General features: G+C 44.9%; 1 protein-coding gene across 2 annotated transcripts; it reads left to right on the forward strand.

The window, feature by feature from the left end:
• The first annotated feature begins 991 nt into the window (after positions 1 to 991).
• pigo (phosphatidylinositol glycan anchor biosynthesis, class O) lies at positions 992 to 15,497 on the forward strand. Of its 2 annotated transcripts, none has more exons than XM_014131980.3 (11): positions 992 to 1,142; positions 1,753 to 2,231; positions 2,374 to 2,517; positions 2,610 to 2,733; positions 2,943 to 3,102; positions 3,229 to 3,411; positions 5,278 to 6,874; positions 11,907 to 12,110; positions 12,354 to 12,544; positions 13,313 to 13,383; positions 13,562 to 15,497. In XM_014131980.3, exons 2-11 carry the CDS (start codon positions 1,754 to 1,756, stop codon positions 13,689 to 13,691), a joined length of 3,282 nt encoding a protein of 1,093 aa, XP_013987455.1. In that variant the 5' UTR covers positions 992 to 1,142; position 1,753; the 3' UTR covers positions 13,692 to 15,497. The 2 variants fall into 2 exon arrangements, with proteins under 2 accessions (XP_013987455.1, XP_013987445.1); XM_014131970.3 differs by having other exon boundaries at positions 1,049 to 1,262.
• Positions 15,498 to 16,275: the final 778 nt, after the last annotated feature.

Genomic DNA, 16,275 nt, shown 5'->3' on the forward strand with positions numbered 1-16,275 from the left:
AGTACTCTTTACACTTTGAATTCTTAGCAGGACAGGAAAATGGTCCAATTTACACACTTATCAAGAGAACATCCCTGGTCATCCCTACTGCATCTGATCTGGTGGACAAACTAAACACACATACTTTGTGAATTATGTTTGAGTGTTGGAGTATGCCCCTGGCTATCCGTAAATAAAATAAAATAAAAATAAATGGTGCCGTCTGCTTTGCTTAATATAAGGAATTTGAAATCATTATTTATTATTTTGAAACTTAAGTATATTTTAGCAAATACATTTACTTTTGATACTTACGTATATTTAAAACCAAATTCATTTAGACTTTTACTCAAGTAGTATTTTACTGGTTGACTTTATTTTCTATTAAGGTATCTTTACTTTTACTCAAGTATGACAATTTGGTACTTTTTCCACTACTGGTGTGTAAACTGTTGGGGTGCCCATGGTGCTGGAGATCAGAGGTGTCCTTTGAGAGAAAGGCAGGATAAGGTTGCCAGGATCAGAGTAGTGCAGAAGGTGTCGTATGCTGAGGCAGTGAAGAGAATAGTAGAGGAAAATGGGTCCAGGGTAAGGGATCCTATGAGGATACCTGTGAGTAGGCCCGAGGCCTATAGTGATATGAATAATGTGCTTCAGTAAGGTTGCTTTTTTGGTGTTCATGGCCCTGGTTGTCGATTGTACCGCAGGAATGGAACGTAAATCACAGAGGATAGATGTTGTGGTGGCAGTTGCAGAGAAGTACTTGGGTGTCTTAGATTTTACTGCGGAAGAGTTACAGGATGTTTTGAATGATAGTGTTCCGTCCTTCCAGGCTGCTGGCCTGGAGTAGGATGAGATAGGGCCAAAGTAGTGGAATAGTGGTGAGATTTTAATGTAAGCAGGGTTACTTAGTAGGGAAATGTTTTCACATTGTGTAATTAATTCGTACTACAGAATAGTAGGCTGATACACAGCCGATACAGTAGGTGGTAGCATGCAATTATTATTTATATATATTTTTTGCAGACCACAATAATACCAAAGAAGAAGAAGTATATACCGGAAGTGGGGTTACAGCGAAAGGTGACCGTGTAGGGACATGCGCTTCCGATCTGCTAGGCGCTGGTAGTTGAATGAATAGCTGAGCTGGAGTCCCAATGAAGGTAAGAGGGAATATTATCGCACTGTGTGTACCTGAGGCACCTGTCTCGTTGCTGGCGGTCGTGTATACACTCGTTATCGACAAGACCCGTCTCAGAGAGGACAAAACGGAGCTCTACAAGGTCAGTAACGTTAGCTAGTAACGGTACAGATTGGTAGCTAGGCTAGCTAGCACTAGCAACTGATCAGCGATATGGCTGTTGCATTTAAAACAGATCATGTAAATAGCTACGTGGTAACAAGTTACAAGTCCAGCTCGCTAACTTGAATTCTAACGCAGCCAGTCTTAAGGAAAGGACACGTCAGATAATTTAACTTTTTGGCCCATGGTTATGGATGCTATGGCACTTCTTGTGTACCAGTAGCTAGCGAACGTTAGCCAGTTTGCTGTTAGTGGTAGCCTACGGTTACATAGAGGTTGAATGTGTACATATATTGCAAGATTCTATACTATTTTTAAATCACGTTAGAAATGTTGCCGCTATAGCAATGAACGTGATTATCAGTTGGCTATTGACATTTGTATGTCATGATCAAGATTCCAGCTACAACCAGCAAATTGTTTCTACACTCATGCATTTGGCCCATATACAGTCTATGATCTGTCCCTAGGATGAAGAGACTCCCCATCCTAGTTCTGCTCTTGTGGCTGTGTGCCATGTTCTACATTGGCATCTTCCTGTTTGTGGGCGGCTTCCTGCTGGTGAGGCTGGAGGTCAACCGGACCAGCACCTGTGGGGATGTTTTGCTGCCAGGGGGCCAGCAGGGGGACTTTTGCCAAGGACAGCCACGCTTCCGCAAAGCTGTGGTTCTCATCATAGACGCCCTGAAGATCGACTTTGCCCGCTTTGACCCCGCAAACAAAGAGCCCCGCCCTTTCGAGAACAAGCTGCCCGTGCTGGAGGAAGTGACCTCATCAAAGCCCTCCCATGCCCGCCTGTTCCCATTCCGTGCCGACCCCCCCACCACCACTATGCAGAGGATCAAGGGCTTCACCACAGGCTCCCTGCCCACCTTCATTGATGTGGGCAATAACTTTGCCTCCAGCGCCATCCTGGAGGACAACCTAGTTCACCAGCTAGCAGAAGTGGGTGAGTGACAGTCTATAAAGTCTGGCTCAATTCGCTATCCTGTAAGTAAAACATTTAAGGTTATACTCAGAAAGGCACAGATGGGACATGATGAAGATTTGAACTCGGCTTTGCCTGATTATTCCCTTTCTCCTTTCTATAGGCAAGAGAGTGGTCTTCATGGGTGATGACACATGGGAAAGTCTCTTCCCCAAAAAGTTCCACCGTTCCCTGCCCTTCCCCTCTTTCAATGTCAAGGATCTGCACACAGTGGACAATGGAATTCTGCAGCACCTGTACAACATCAGTAAGCATTGGCAGACAGCCAGACACATTTGCATTTGTGGTGTACAGTATTGGACTTCTCCTTCACATCTCTCTCTCTCCTCTCTTCCTCAGTGGTAAGTGATGACTGGGATGTGCTGGTAGCTCACTTCCTGGGGGTGGATCACTGTGGCCACAGGTTTGGTCCTGACCACCCGGCCATGGCTGACAAGCTCACCCAGATGGATGGGGTCATCAGGTCAGTGGGAATTATAAGGTCTCCTGGCCACAGTAGCACTAGGCTATATCATACTCTCTTAGATTCAGTAGTACAGAATGTAATATCAATGCCATTTTAAAGAACTGTCTTTAGGATTGCATTTGTACAATGCTCTCTAAAATACTGTGTGCGGTATGTCAGATGACATACCATGGCTCTACCAGTCTGACCATTGTTTTGTCCCCAAGATCTGTGCTTGATCGGCTGCAGAATGACACCCTTTTAGTGGTTATGGGAGATCACGGTATGACAGATACAGGTGACCACGGGGGAGAGAGCCAGAAGGAGACTGATGCTGCCATCTTCCTCTACAGCCCCTCTCCCCTCTTTCCAGCATCCCCTTCCCAGGTGAGTATAGCAGCTGCACATTCCCACCATTCCTATAATATCCTCAACAATCATGATAGGAATAGTGAGTGTTGCATTAATCATTCCACATTTAATGACCCTTGTTTTGTCTCTGTCTCCCTGTAGAGTGATCCTGAGATGGTGCCCCAGACAGACCTGGTGCCTACCCTGGCCCTGCTCCTGGGCATCCCCATCCCCTACAGCAGTGTGGGACAGGTCCTGCTGCCTCTGTTCCCTGCAGACAGCCAGACAGGAGGTGCACCAGCAGGTCTCAGCCAGACAGAGGCACTGTGGATCAATGCCAAACAGGTAATCCCAAAGATCTGTTATCATGTCAGATGCACATGTGATGTATGTTGAACATTACAATTGGCTGCACATTTGTTGTACGGTATACCGAAACTTCTGTACTTTTTTGATACTAGAACATGGAAAATGATTCAGTACTAGAATTTGTTACTTTCAGTACTTCTCTCACATCATCTACTGATTTGAGAGAGGATCAACTCTCTATAAGTGCAGCTGATGTCCCCTTATAGCGCAAGCTCACCGTACCTGCTCCACTTATTCATTGCTAGCTTTAGCCTGTACTGAGGAACCGCTTCCCTCACTGGGAGTCTGGGCTGCATGTTAGCTCCTCACTCATGCTACACTGAAGTTAACACACTTCAATAATATGGCATGTAGAAATGTTGCAACTGTTTAGAAAATAATTTCCATTACAGGCTAGAACACTTTACAATGCAAGAAGATACAGGTAGCTTCCAGCTTTGTAGGCTAACTTTCCTTGCTAGCTTACAGGTGAAGCTAACATCAATTCATGACCCTTGTACTTTGTTTGTGATAATATGCAAACCATAATGCAAAATATGATGATTTTTAAAGCTCATTGTCACCAAAAACATAGTCATTGCAAAAAAATGTATTCATTCACTTCATCTCCCTCGCCTCAGCCACGTCTCTCCTGTCTCTCTCGCTCTGTGTGAATGAAGTAATTTTACATTTCATTTTTAGTCATTTAGCAGACGCTCTTATCCAGAGCGACTAACAGTAGTGAATGCATACAATTCATACATTTCATAAAACATTTTTCGCCGTACTGGTCCCCCGTGGGAATCGAACCCACAACCCTGGCGTTGCAAACACCATGCTCTACCAACTGAGCCACACGGGATAAAGAGATATGGCGCACTTCTATGCAAATGTTGTTCATCAGTTCAATACAATAAGTCCCAAATGGAAAGGAAACAGATTGTTTTATGTCTATAGCCCTTTGAAATCAGCCAAGACAAGCTCAATAACTCAATGCATGCCCACACTCCTATTGAATATGCATTCACTTGTAATGTGGATAGGCTACATCTTGATTGACTCAATTTGTCAATAGAGATTTACCATTCAAATAAATGATTACCGTTATGTAGTTATACTGAACATAAATATAAACGCAACAATTTCACTCAATTGAAATAAATTAATTAGGCCATTGGTGGGCCTGGGAGGGCATAGGCCCATCCACATGGAAGCCAGGCCCACCCACTGGGGAGCCAGGCTTAGCCAATCAGAAAGAGTTTTTCCCCACAAAAGGACTTTATTACAGACAGAAATACTCCTCAGTTTCAGACGATCCCGCAGGTGAAGAAGCCGGATGAGGAGGTCCTGGGCTGGCATGTGTAATGATCAAGCTGTTTAATCAGCTTCTTGATATGCCACACCTGTCAGGTGGATGGATTATCTTGGCAAAGGAGAAATGCTCACTAACAGGGATGTAAACAAATTTGTGCACAACATTGGAGAGAAATAAGCAATTTGTGCGTATAGATAATTTCTGCGATCTTTTATTTCAGCTCATGAACATGGAACCAACACTTTACATGTTGCGTTTATATTTTTGTTCAGTATATATTGGTAAAAACAAAGTCAAATTGATTGTAAAATTGATTTCATTAATGCATACATGGCTATCTCTGAAAAATGGCATGACTGATATTGAACTCAAAAGATCTTTCTGGATCAAGTCCCGTTCTGTGACTTTGGCTAATACATCTTGTTTTGACGTGGTATCAAGCATGGTGATGGTATTGTGATGCTAAACCTGGTGTCGGTATCGAAGCCAAAATTCTGGTATCGTGACCACACAAATGATAAATTTGACCCTTTTTTGTCTTTTTGAAGGTCAACCGTTTCCTAGAGACCTATTCCAGCATGGCCAAAGACATCCCTCCAGAGAGTCTGTCTCAGCTGCAGGCAGACTTCTCCCGCCTCTCCTCCAAGTACCTCAGCACCGTCAAAGAGGGCCGTTCTCCCACCCCAGAACTAGTGGCCTCCCTGCAGGAGTACCTGACCTCTGTCCGGGACACCTGCCGCGCCACCTGGGCCCACTTCAACCCAGCCAAGATGGCTGCCGGCATAGCTGTCCTGGCGTGTGCCTGCGTGCTGTGTTACGTCCTCTCTGAGATGTCCTCTGTGCTGGTGAGGGAGAGTGGTCTGCTGAGGGTCCCTCTGGTGGCAGCCACTGTGGTGGGGGTGTGTGTGGCTGCAAGTCAGCTGTTCACCCAGGGCTATGCTGAGGGGTCCTGGTGCCTGGCGGCTGCAGCCCTCTCCTCTGAGGTACTGGTCCTCTGGAGAGCCCGACGGGCCAGGAAGACTACAGCGGCTGAGGGTGGAGAGGTGGCCCCAAGACGTGGCTGGCTGACCTTGCCTCGCTTCTTATTAACCCCTCCCCTCCTGGTGCTCCTCCTGCGCTGTGCCTCCCTGCTCTCTGACAGCTATGTAATAGCAGAGGGCCGTGTGGTCACCTTTCTGCTCTTCTCCCTGAGCCTCTATGTCCCCTTCCATCTCAACTGGGACGGCCTCCTGCTGCCCCCTGTCCATGACCCCCTGAAACCCGCTGGGCTGCTGCCCTCCCCAGTTCTGTCCCCCTTAGCCGTGAGGAGGGAGAGCAGCACCTTCCTGGCCTGCCTGGGTGTGTTAGTGGGCTCTCTCTACCTCTCCCTCTTCTTCCACGGCTGTCGTGAGGAGCAGGGCTCCTGCCAGCCCTCCCCGTTCCTCTCCCCCCTGTCACGGGTGCAGGACAGCCGTCTGAAGAACCTGCACTACATCCTGTCTCTGGCCTCTCTGGGCGCCTGGACCTACCTGCTGCGGCGCTGGCTGCGGCACTACGGCAACCTGAACAGCCCTGGTGGCACGGTGTTCACGGCCCGCTGGATCCTGCCTCTGCTGTCTGTCTGTTTGGGGCTCCACTGGGCTGTGGCTGCCACCCCAGAGGACAGCTTTCGGAACCTGGCTGAGCTGATCAGCTTGGGCCAGCGGGCCCTCCCCAGGGTTGCCTTCTCTCTGCTGGGCGTAGGGCTGGCGCTGCTATGGCTGGACCCGCTCACCGTATTTATCAAGAGCAGGGCTGCAACCCCTGTCCGAGGCCCTGTATCGCTCCCCCCACCCCGCTACCGGGCCAGCACGGGCATCAGCACCCAGGCAGAGCTGCACCACCTTATCCCCCAGCTCTACCAGCGCATGCGCCGCTCCCTGGAGGATGGAGAACCAGCCAGGGTTCCTGAGGGGGGCGACCGGCCTGCCGTGGAGGCCTACGGGTTGGGTACGGTCTACTCGGCCCCCGTGGTCCTGCTGTGCGGCCTGCTAGGGCTGGGCCTGCTGCTGCTGCATCCAGAGGGCATGTCCCTGTCCTTCCTGCTGCTGCTCCTGGAGATGGGAGCCCTGCTGCAGATACACGCCTCCTCCACTACCCTCAAAGCCCTGCAGGGGGCGCACTCTGGTAAGCTGCTCACAGTGTGTGATCAATGGTCTGACTATTTGTTCCTCTTTTCATCTTTTATAACATGCCTGTAATTTTTACTTTTGCATATGTTGCATGTTTGTCTCGAACTAACTACTAGAGATACTAATGATTATGGATTTATCTTATTTGCCCCTGACTTATTTGTACCCTGCCCTGAACTTTAGTAACTGTCACTGGCCGGCTACCACCCGGTTACTCTACCATGCACCTTAGAGGCTGCTGCCCTACGTACATAGTCATTGAACACGGGTTACTTTAATAATGTTTACGTACTGTTTTACCCACTTCATATGTATATACTGTATTGTAGTCAAGGCCTATCCTATTTAACTATTGCTGTTCATTATACTATTTTTCAGAATATACTGTGCCTTGCAAAAGTATTCACCCCCTTGGCATTTTTCCTATTTTGTTGCCTTACAACCTGGAATTAAAATTGATTTTTTGGAGGGTTTGTATCATTTGATTTACACAACATCCCTACCACTTTGAAGATGCAAAATGTTTTTTGTTGAGAAACAAACAAGAAATAAGACAAGCACGCTCAAGTTCAGTTTTTTTTAACTATTCACCCCTTCAAAGTCAATACTTTTTGCAGCAATTACTGGGATGGGCAAAACTGTTCCAGCTCCTTCAAGTTGGATGGGTTCCGCTGGTGTACAGCAATCTTTAAGTCATACCACAGATTCTCAATATGATTAAGGTCTGGGCTTTGACTAGGCCATTCCAAGACATTTAAACGTTTCCCCTTAAACCATTAGTGTTGCTTTAGCAGTATGCTTAGGGTCATTGTCCTGTTGGAAGGTGAACCTCCTTCCCAGTCTCAAATCTCTGGAAGACTGAAACAGGTTTCCCTCAAGAATTTCCCTGTATTTGGTGCCATCTATAATTCCTTCAATTCTGACCAGTTTCAAAGTCCCTGTAGATGGAAAAACATTCCCACAGCATGATTCTGCCACCCCATGCTTCACTGTGGGGATGGTTTTCTTGGGGTGATGAGAGGTGTTGGGTTTGCGCCAAACATAACATTTTCCTTGGTGGCCTAAAAGCAAATTTTTAGTCTCATCTGACCACAGTACCTTCTTCCATATGTTTGGGGAGTCTCCCACATGCCTTTTGGCAAACACCAAAAGGTTATTTTTTTTTCTTTAAGCAATGGCTTTTTTTTCTGGCCACTCATCCGTAAAGCCCAGCTCTGTGGAGTGTAGGCTTAAAGTGGTCCTGTGGACGGATACTCCAATCTCCGCTGTGGAGATTTATAACCCAAACCTGATCTGTACTTCTCCAACTTTGTACCTGACCTGTTTGGAGAGCTCCTTGGTCTTCGTGGTGCCGCTTAGTGGTGCCGCAGACACTGTGGCCTTTCAGAGCAGGTGTATGTGTGTGTGTGTATGTATGTGTGTGTATATATATATATATATGTATGTATGTATGTGTGTATATATATATATATATATGTATATATGTATATATATTACTGAGATCATGTGACACTTAGATTGCACACAGGTGGACTTTATTTAACTAATTATGTATCTTCTGAAAGTAATTGGTTGCACCAGATCTTATTTAGAGGCTTCATAGCAAAGGGGGTGAATACATGTGCACCCACCAATTTTCCTTTTTGTAATTTTTTGTAACACGTTTTTTTTTTTTTTTCACTTCACTAATTTGGACTATTTTGTATATGTCCATTACATGAAATCCAAATAAAATAAATTTAAATTACAGGTTGTAATGCAACAAAATAGGAAAAACGCCAAGGGGGATGAATACTTTTGCAAGGATATATATATATATATCCACACACAGTACCAGTCAAACGTTTGGACACACTTACTCATTCCAGGGCTTTTCTTTATGTTTGCAGTTTTCTACATTGTAGAATAATAGTGAAGACATCAAAACTATGAAAACACGTGGAAATAACACGTGAAATGGCAAGAACAGCTCAAATAAGCAAAGCGAAACAGTCAATCTGGAAAATTTCAAGAACTTTGAAAGTTTCTTCAAGTGCAGTCACAAAAACCATCAAGCGCAATGATGAAACTGGCTCTCATGAGGACCGCCACAGGAAAGGAAGAACGAGAGTTACCTCTGCTGCAGAGGATACTTTCATTAGAGTTACCAGCCTCAGAAATAGCAGCCCTAATAAATGCTTCACAGAGTTCAAGTAACAGACACATCTCAACATCAACTGTTCAGAGGAGACTACATGAATCAGGTTTTCATGTTTGAATTTCTGAAAGGAAAGCACTACTAAAGGACACCAATAAGAAGAAGAGACTTGCTTGGGCCAAGAAACTTGAGCAATGGACGTTAGACCGGTGGAAATCTGTCTTTTGGTCTGAGTCCAAATGTGAGATTTTTGGTTCCAACCTCTGTCTTTGTGAGACGCAGAGTAGGTGAACGGATGATCTCCGCATGTGTGGTTCCCACCGTTAAGCATGGAGGAGGAGTTGTGGGGGTGCTTTGCTGATGACACTGTCTGTGATTTATTTAGAATTCAAGGCAAACTTAACCAGCACGGCTACCATAGCATTCTGCGGCGATACCCCATCCCATCTGGTTTGCGCTTAGTGGATTATCATTTGTTTTTCAACAGGACAATGACTCAACACACCTCCAGGCTGTATAAGGGCTATTTGACCAAGAAGGAGAGTGATGGAGTGCTGCATCAGATGACCTGGCCTCCACAATCACCCGACCTCAACCCAATTGAGATGGTTTGGGATGAGTTGGACCGCGGAGAGAAGGAAAAGCAGCCAACAGTGCTCAGCATACGTGGGAACTGCTTCAAGACTGTTTGTTTGAAAAGCATTCCAGGTGAAGCTGATTGTCAGAATGCCTTGACAGCTTTGCATACTCTTGGCAAAGGGTGGCTACTTTGAAGAAATGTCAAATATAAAATATATTTTTCTTAACACTTTTTTTTTGGTTACTACATGATTCTATATGTGTTATTTAATAGTTTTGATGTCTTCACTATTATTCTACATTGTAGAAAATACTAAAAATAAAGAAAACCCTTGAATTAGTTGGCTTGTCCAAACTTTTGATTGGTACTGTGTGTGTGTGTCTCACACAGAAGAAAAAAAACGATTTAATCAAATGTTAGAATAAGGTTGTAATGTAACAACGTGGAAAAATTCAAGGGGTCTGAATATTTTCTTGATGCACTGTACATACACTACCGTTCAAAAGTTTGGGGTCACTTAGAAATGTCTTTGTTTTCCATGAAAACATGCATGAAATGAGTTACAAAATGAATAGGAAATATAGTCAAGACGTTGACAAGGTTATAAATAAGGATTTTTAATTGAAATAATAATTGTGTCCTTCAAACTTTGCTTTCGTCAAAGAATCCTCCATTTGCAGCAATTACAGCCTTGCAGACCTTTGGCATTCTAGTTGTCAATTTGTTGGGGTAATCTGAAGAGATTTCACCCCATGCTTCCTGAAGCACCTCCCACAAGTTGGATTGGCTTGATGAGCACTTCTTACGTACCATACGGTCAAGCTGATCCCACAACAGCTCAATAGGGTTGAGATCCAGTGGCTGTGCTGGCCACTCCATTATAGACAGAATACCAGCTGACTGCTTCTTCCCTAATGTGTTATTGCATAGTTTGGAGCTGTGCTTTAGGTCATTGTCCTGTTGTAGGAGGAAATTGGCTCCAATAAAGTGCCTTCCACAGTGTATGGAATGGCGATGCAGAATGGAGTGATAGCCTTCCTTCTTCAAGATCCCTTTTACCCTGTACAAATCTCCCACTTTACCACCACCAAAGCACCCCAGACCATCACATTGGTGTCAAGCACTCCTCCAGCATCTTCTAATTTTTTCTGCATCTCACGAATGTTCTTCTTTGATCCGAACACCTCAAACTTAGATTCGTCTGTCCATAACTTTTTTTCCTAATCTTCCTCTGTCCAGTGTCTGTGTTCTTTTGCCTATCTTAATCTTTTATTTTAATTGGCCAGTCTGAGATATGGCTTTTTCTTTGCAACTCTGCCTAGAAGGCCATCATCCCGGAGCCGCCTCTTCACTGTTGACATTGAGACTGGTGTTTTGCGGGTACTATTTAATGAAGCTGCCAGTTGAGGACTTGTGAGGCGTCTATTTCTCAAACTAGACACTCTAATGTACTTGTCCTCTTGCTCAGTTGTGCACCGGGTCCTCCCACTCCTCTTTCTGTTCTGGTTAGAGCCAGTTTGCGATGTTCTGTGAAGGGAGTAGTACACAGCGTTGCACGAAATCTTCAGTTTCTTGGTGATTTCTTGCATGGAATAGCCTTAATTTCTCAGAGTAAAAATAGACACGAGTTTCAGAAGAAAATTCTTTGTTTCTGGCCATTTTGAGCCTGTAATCGAACCCAAAAATGCTGACGCTCCAGATACTCAACTGGTCTAAAGAAGGCCAGTTTTATTGCTTCTTTAATCAGGACGACAGTTTTCAGCTGTGCTAACATAATTGCCATTTGGTTTTCTAATGATCAATTACCCTTTTTAAAATGATCAACTTGGATTAGCTAACACAACATGCCAATGGAACACAGGAGTGATGGTTGCTGATAATGGGCCTCTGTACGCCTATGTAGATATTCCATATAAAATCTGCCGTTTCCAGCTACAATAGTCATTTACAACATTAACAATGTCTACACTGTATTTCTGATCAATTTGATGTTATTTTAATGGACAAAAATGTGCTTTTCTTTCAAAAACAAGGACATTTCTAAGTGACCCAAACCTTTGAACGGTAGTGTGCATACCTAGATAGATCCATACATGCATACAGACAGACAGACACACTCCGACATTGCTCGTCCTAATATTTCTTAATTCCATTCTTTTACTTTTTCGATTTGTGTGTATTGTTAGATATTACTGCACTGTTGGAGCTAGGAACACTAGCATTTCGCTACACCTGCAATAACATCTGCTAAATATGTGTGTGCGACCAATAAGGTTTTACTTTGATTTGACTTGTCTCTCCCTCTGCCAGGTGGCTTTTCTGTGCCCTGGACCCCGGTAGTGCTGTGGTCCCTGGCTGCCACTCAGTTCTTCCATGCCACAGGCCATCTGCCTACGTTCCCATCCATCCAGTGGGCTGCTGCCTTCGTGGGCTTCCCTAGTGGGCACACGGGCACCATACTCCCCGCTTCACTGGTCACCCTCAACACCTTCTCCTCACACATCCTCTTTGCAGGTACTCACCCGTTTACTGTGTTGTACAGTAAGAATTCTAATGTGTTTAGGTTGATTGACATCGTGGTTAATGTGGCTATAATCGTATCCCTCCAGACATTATTTCAGTCTATGCGTAATACCGTACCACATTTCAATACTGACAACCACTTAAGTTAATTGATGGCTACACAGTGTACCTGAATATTGATCATGAATATGATGGTCAGTTTATGCTGATGTGTCTGTATGTTTGTGAATACAGTGGCTTGTCCGCTGCTTCTCTTCTGGCCGCTGGTGTGTGAGGTGCGAGGGGGACGAGGAGGAAGAGGAGGGGGTGGGGAGGAAGGAGAGGACAATGCTATCATGGAGATGAGACTAAGGGAGAGTCCCCAGCAGTTCAGCTCTGCCCTTCTACAGCTCGCAACACGCTACCTCTTCATTAACGGGGCACAGGTAAGCACTATTAGAATAATATCATGCATATTTTAAGTTTATTTAAATAACAAAAATATTGCTCTTGACTAATCAGAATGACGCAAAATGCCACAACCGTATGCAGTTGTTTTCTGGGTGCTATTCTCCGGTAGTTTCTGGCTAACAGTAGCCTAGGCTATTAGCAACAGTGAAAAAGAAGTCTGAAGTTTGCCATTGTAGAACTGATTCTGTTCTGGTGAGATTTTTGCATTGATCTGTGTCAGGTCTCTGTTGGTGTGTGCCCGTAGGCTAATCGTTGTTTAAAGTAGGGAAAATAGCATATCGTTGTCAGGGCTGACCGGAGGGATAAATGCTGTAATAGTATAAAATGCCTTTTCATGTAAAACATAACCCATAGTCCATGAGAGAGACAATGATATTAAAATAATCACTTTGTGTGTCCTCAAATGTAGGCTACATTTACAGCTGTAAACAGTGTACTGTCAGCCATGTGACGTCTGAAGCAGCAGTAGCTCAATGGACCGTACATAAACACTACATTTTTAAAGTTTGTTTTTATTAAATTAAAAATTTCAAACGTCATGAAAATATGCCTGTGTGTAACAAGGTAACTTGAACTATTTCATTTAGACAACGTTTTAAAATAGACCTACATTTATCAAAATGAATACTCTCACAAGTGTTTGAATAATAACGCCCCTTCGGATAGTAGAATTACCATGCCCATCCCTAACACACACGCTACTGCTCTGCCATTGACTCAGGACCTCCTCTCCCCTCTTTCAGGTCTTTGCATCAGTCTGTGCAGCTGCTATCCTCAGGAGACATTTAATGGTGTGGAAGGTTTTTGCACCCAAGTAAGTATCTTTCCCAACTCACAGTAACCACAGCATTGGCTTTGTGTCATTCCTTCCTACTCTGTGTGATTGGGTTTGTCTAAGTCCCTGATCATGCTCTCAAAATGTGTCATCTGTCTTCTCTAGCATGCTATTAAGCATTATGTCTTCTCTTAACATGTTTCCTATATATTTGCAGGTTGATGTTTGAGGCCTCAGGGTTCCTGGTGAGCAGTGTGTTTGTGCTGGTGGGGGTGACCCTGGTGATGAGGGTGGATGTGGCAGTGGGGCGCTGGTTTAAGAGACTCCTCCCTGACACTTCCGGGTAGAGCTGCTATTGCACTGTTGCAATTGACCAGGGCCCACTAAGGCACCCTACACTGTACATCCCTCTCTGGTTCTGGGGGGGTGCAAGGATGGACAGAGGGGGGGGGGGGGGGGGGGGAATTCGCCATAAGGGCAGCCGTAAGTATCTAGAAGGACTGAGGTGTTTGGGTGACTTGTCCTCTCAAACTCAACTTCAGTGTAGGCTGTATGATGTCAACAAAGGTGCTCTCTCCTCTTGCTCTGTCAATGCAGACGGACCACAATGGAACTGGATGGTTGGAACTTTTCACGTCCATCCTCAAAACGACAAACTCTAAAACCATTGAAGAACATCTGTAATACTCCACTTTATTCTCCTTGGTCATGTATGGGACAGATCCAAGCCTTCACAGCATTACTCTCCATTGTATTGCCTATCGGGTGGCCAGTTAATGAGGCTGTTTACAGAGTGGATGGGAAAGGGGCCTATGGGACCCACAATGCTCTCTGGCACATGCTCAGTTATGTATGACAAGTCAACAGGAAATGGGTGGATAGTGTGCAAAAAGCAATGAATTAATCCATCCCAGCAAAGTGCATTATGTCTGTCATCTCAAGTGTCTGCTGAAGGAAATTATCAATTCTTATCTTGTTTTTATATTTAAAAATGGTGGTTTCTTACTGCCAACACTGACGATTATATTACAATATTTTACAGCATCAGCAATAACTGTCTTAATTCATCTCGAATAACAGTATGATTTATAACAATGTTTTCTAATCCTCAATGTTTTCTAATCACAAATATACAGGTCTGTAGTCTTATGTGAGCCATTAAAGCACCTTTTCCCTTGGACAGGTGCCTAGCTTTAATGAATGCCTTGTGTGATGTGACTTGTTGGATGGGGAAAAAAAGAAAAAGTAGAAATTGAGGACATAAGCATTGACTGTTTTTATTTATTTCTCTGTGGTAGGTACAGTGTGCTGTAGGTCACTGGACAAGGACATGTTACATTTCTCACCTCTAGTCTGCAATGCATGAAACTGAAGGGATGTTATTTGAGCTCAGGTTGAATTTGCCCCAATGCAATAGAGCTCCCTTGCTCAAGCTGTCTAAGTGAATGATTGATGTCTACTTCTCTTGGCGGAAGGTAGTGGGTACTATATTTATGCCAATCTGAGTCATGCCTTGTTATAAGTGTTGGTGAGTTGATAGGTTCAGTTGCCATAGATTTTGTTTGTTACAAATACTTTTGTTAATATTACTTTTGTTTAATATAACCAATGAACTAAATTGATCTTATTGTGAAACTCAAATTAAATAGTTTGTACATTTATGAAAGTGTTGGTCCTGCTTTAAATTGTTTAGCTTATACTGTGTTCACAAATCCTTCATAAGCACTACATGTGTTACAAAGCATCCATAACAGTATGTCATGCTTTATAAAGGGTTCATAAATGTGACATGTTGTCACGTCCTGGCCAGTATATAAGGTTAATTGTTTTGTAGTTTGGTCAGGGCGTGGCAGGGGGTATTTGTTTTATGTGGTTCGGGGTGGTGTGTTTGTGTAAAGGGTGTTTGATTTAGTATTTCCGGGTTTTGGTTTATGTTTAGTTAATTCTATGGTTAGTCTAGTGTGTGTGTTTCTATGTTTGTTTGATTGAGAGTCCCATATATTAGGGTGTGTTTGTATGTGTTATTGGTGGGTGATTGTTCTGTGCTTAGCCGTGTGCCTAGTCAGACTGTTATTGTCGTTCGTTTTTTCGTGTTTGTTATTTTTTTATGTTCATTTTGAGAGTAATTAAAAATCAAGATGAGCATACACGTACCTGCTGCGTTTTGGTCCTCATTCACCGACGACAACCGTGACAGAATCACCCACCACCAAAGGACCAAGCAGCAGAGGAAGGAGCAGACGGAGTTCGAGTTGGACTGGCGGGAGAAGTGGACTTGGGAGGAAGTTCTGGACGGGGCCGGACCCTGGCATCAGGCTGGGGATTATCGCCGCCCGCAGTGGGAAATTGAGGCAGCCAAGGCAGAGGCGGTGGTACGAGGCCAGAGTGGACGCGCTGAAGGAGATGCACGAAAGGCACCCCCAAGAAAATGTTTGGGGGGGCACACGGGTAGTTTGGCTAGGCGTAAGAAGAGCCGGAAGCCAGCTACCCGTGGTTATATGGAGGAGCGTATGGGGTGGAGAGCGCTATGTTTCGCTGAGGAGCGCACTATCTCACCCATACGCACGCACAGTCCGGTGCGCGTTATTCCAGCCCCTCGCAGGTGCCGTGCTAGAGCGGGCATCCAGCCTGGTAGGAGGATGCCTGCGCAGCGCATCTGGTCGCCGGTACGCCTCCGAGGACCAGGCTACCCAACTCCCGCTCTACGCACGGCTACCATCAGGCCCCTGCACAGCCCAGTCTGCCCTGTACGAGCACCCCGCTCGTACAGGGCTACTAGTTCCATCCAGCCAAGGCGGGTTGTGCAGGAGGTAAGATCTAGACCGACTGTGCGCCTCCATAGCCTGGGTTTCCAGCTCCTGTCTCTCCTGCGGACCCGGAAGTGCGTCAACCCAGTCCGACTCGTCCTGTTCCCGCTCCCCGCACTAGCCT

The sequence above is a fragment of the Salmo salar genome, chromosome 01 (assembly GCF_965601325.2).
Source record: "Salmo salar chromosome 01, fSalSal1, whole genome shotgun sequence".
Taxonomy (NCBI): Eukaryota; Metazoa; Chordata; class Actinopteri; order Salmoniformes; family Salmonidae; genus Salmo; species Salmo salar.

Excerpts from the sequence above, each read along its gene's own strand:
- pigo (XM_014131980.3), top strand. The coding sequence starts at position 1,754 with ATGAAGAGACTCCCCATCCTAGTTCTGCTCTTGTGGCTGTGTGCCATG. Across the intron at positions 6,875-11,906 it reads CCTGCAGGGGGCGCACTCTG|GTGGCTTTTCTGTGCCCTGG; the intron begins GTAAGCTGCTCA and ends TCCCTCTGCCAG. Across the intron at positions 12,545-13,312 it reads TCTTCATTAACGGGGCACAG|GTCTTTGCATCAGTCTGTGC; the intron begins GTAAGCACTATT and ends CCCCTCTTTCAG.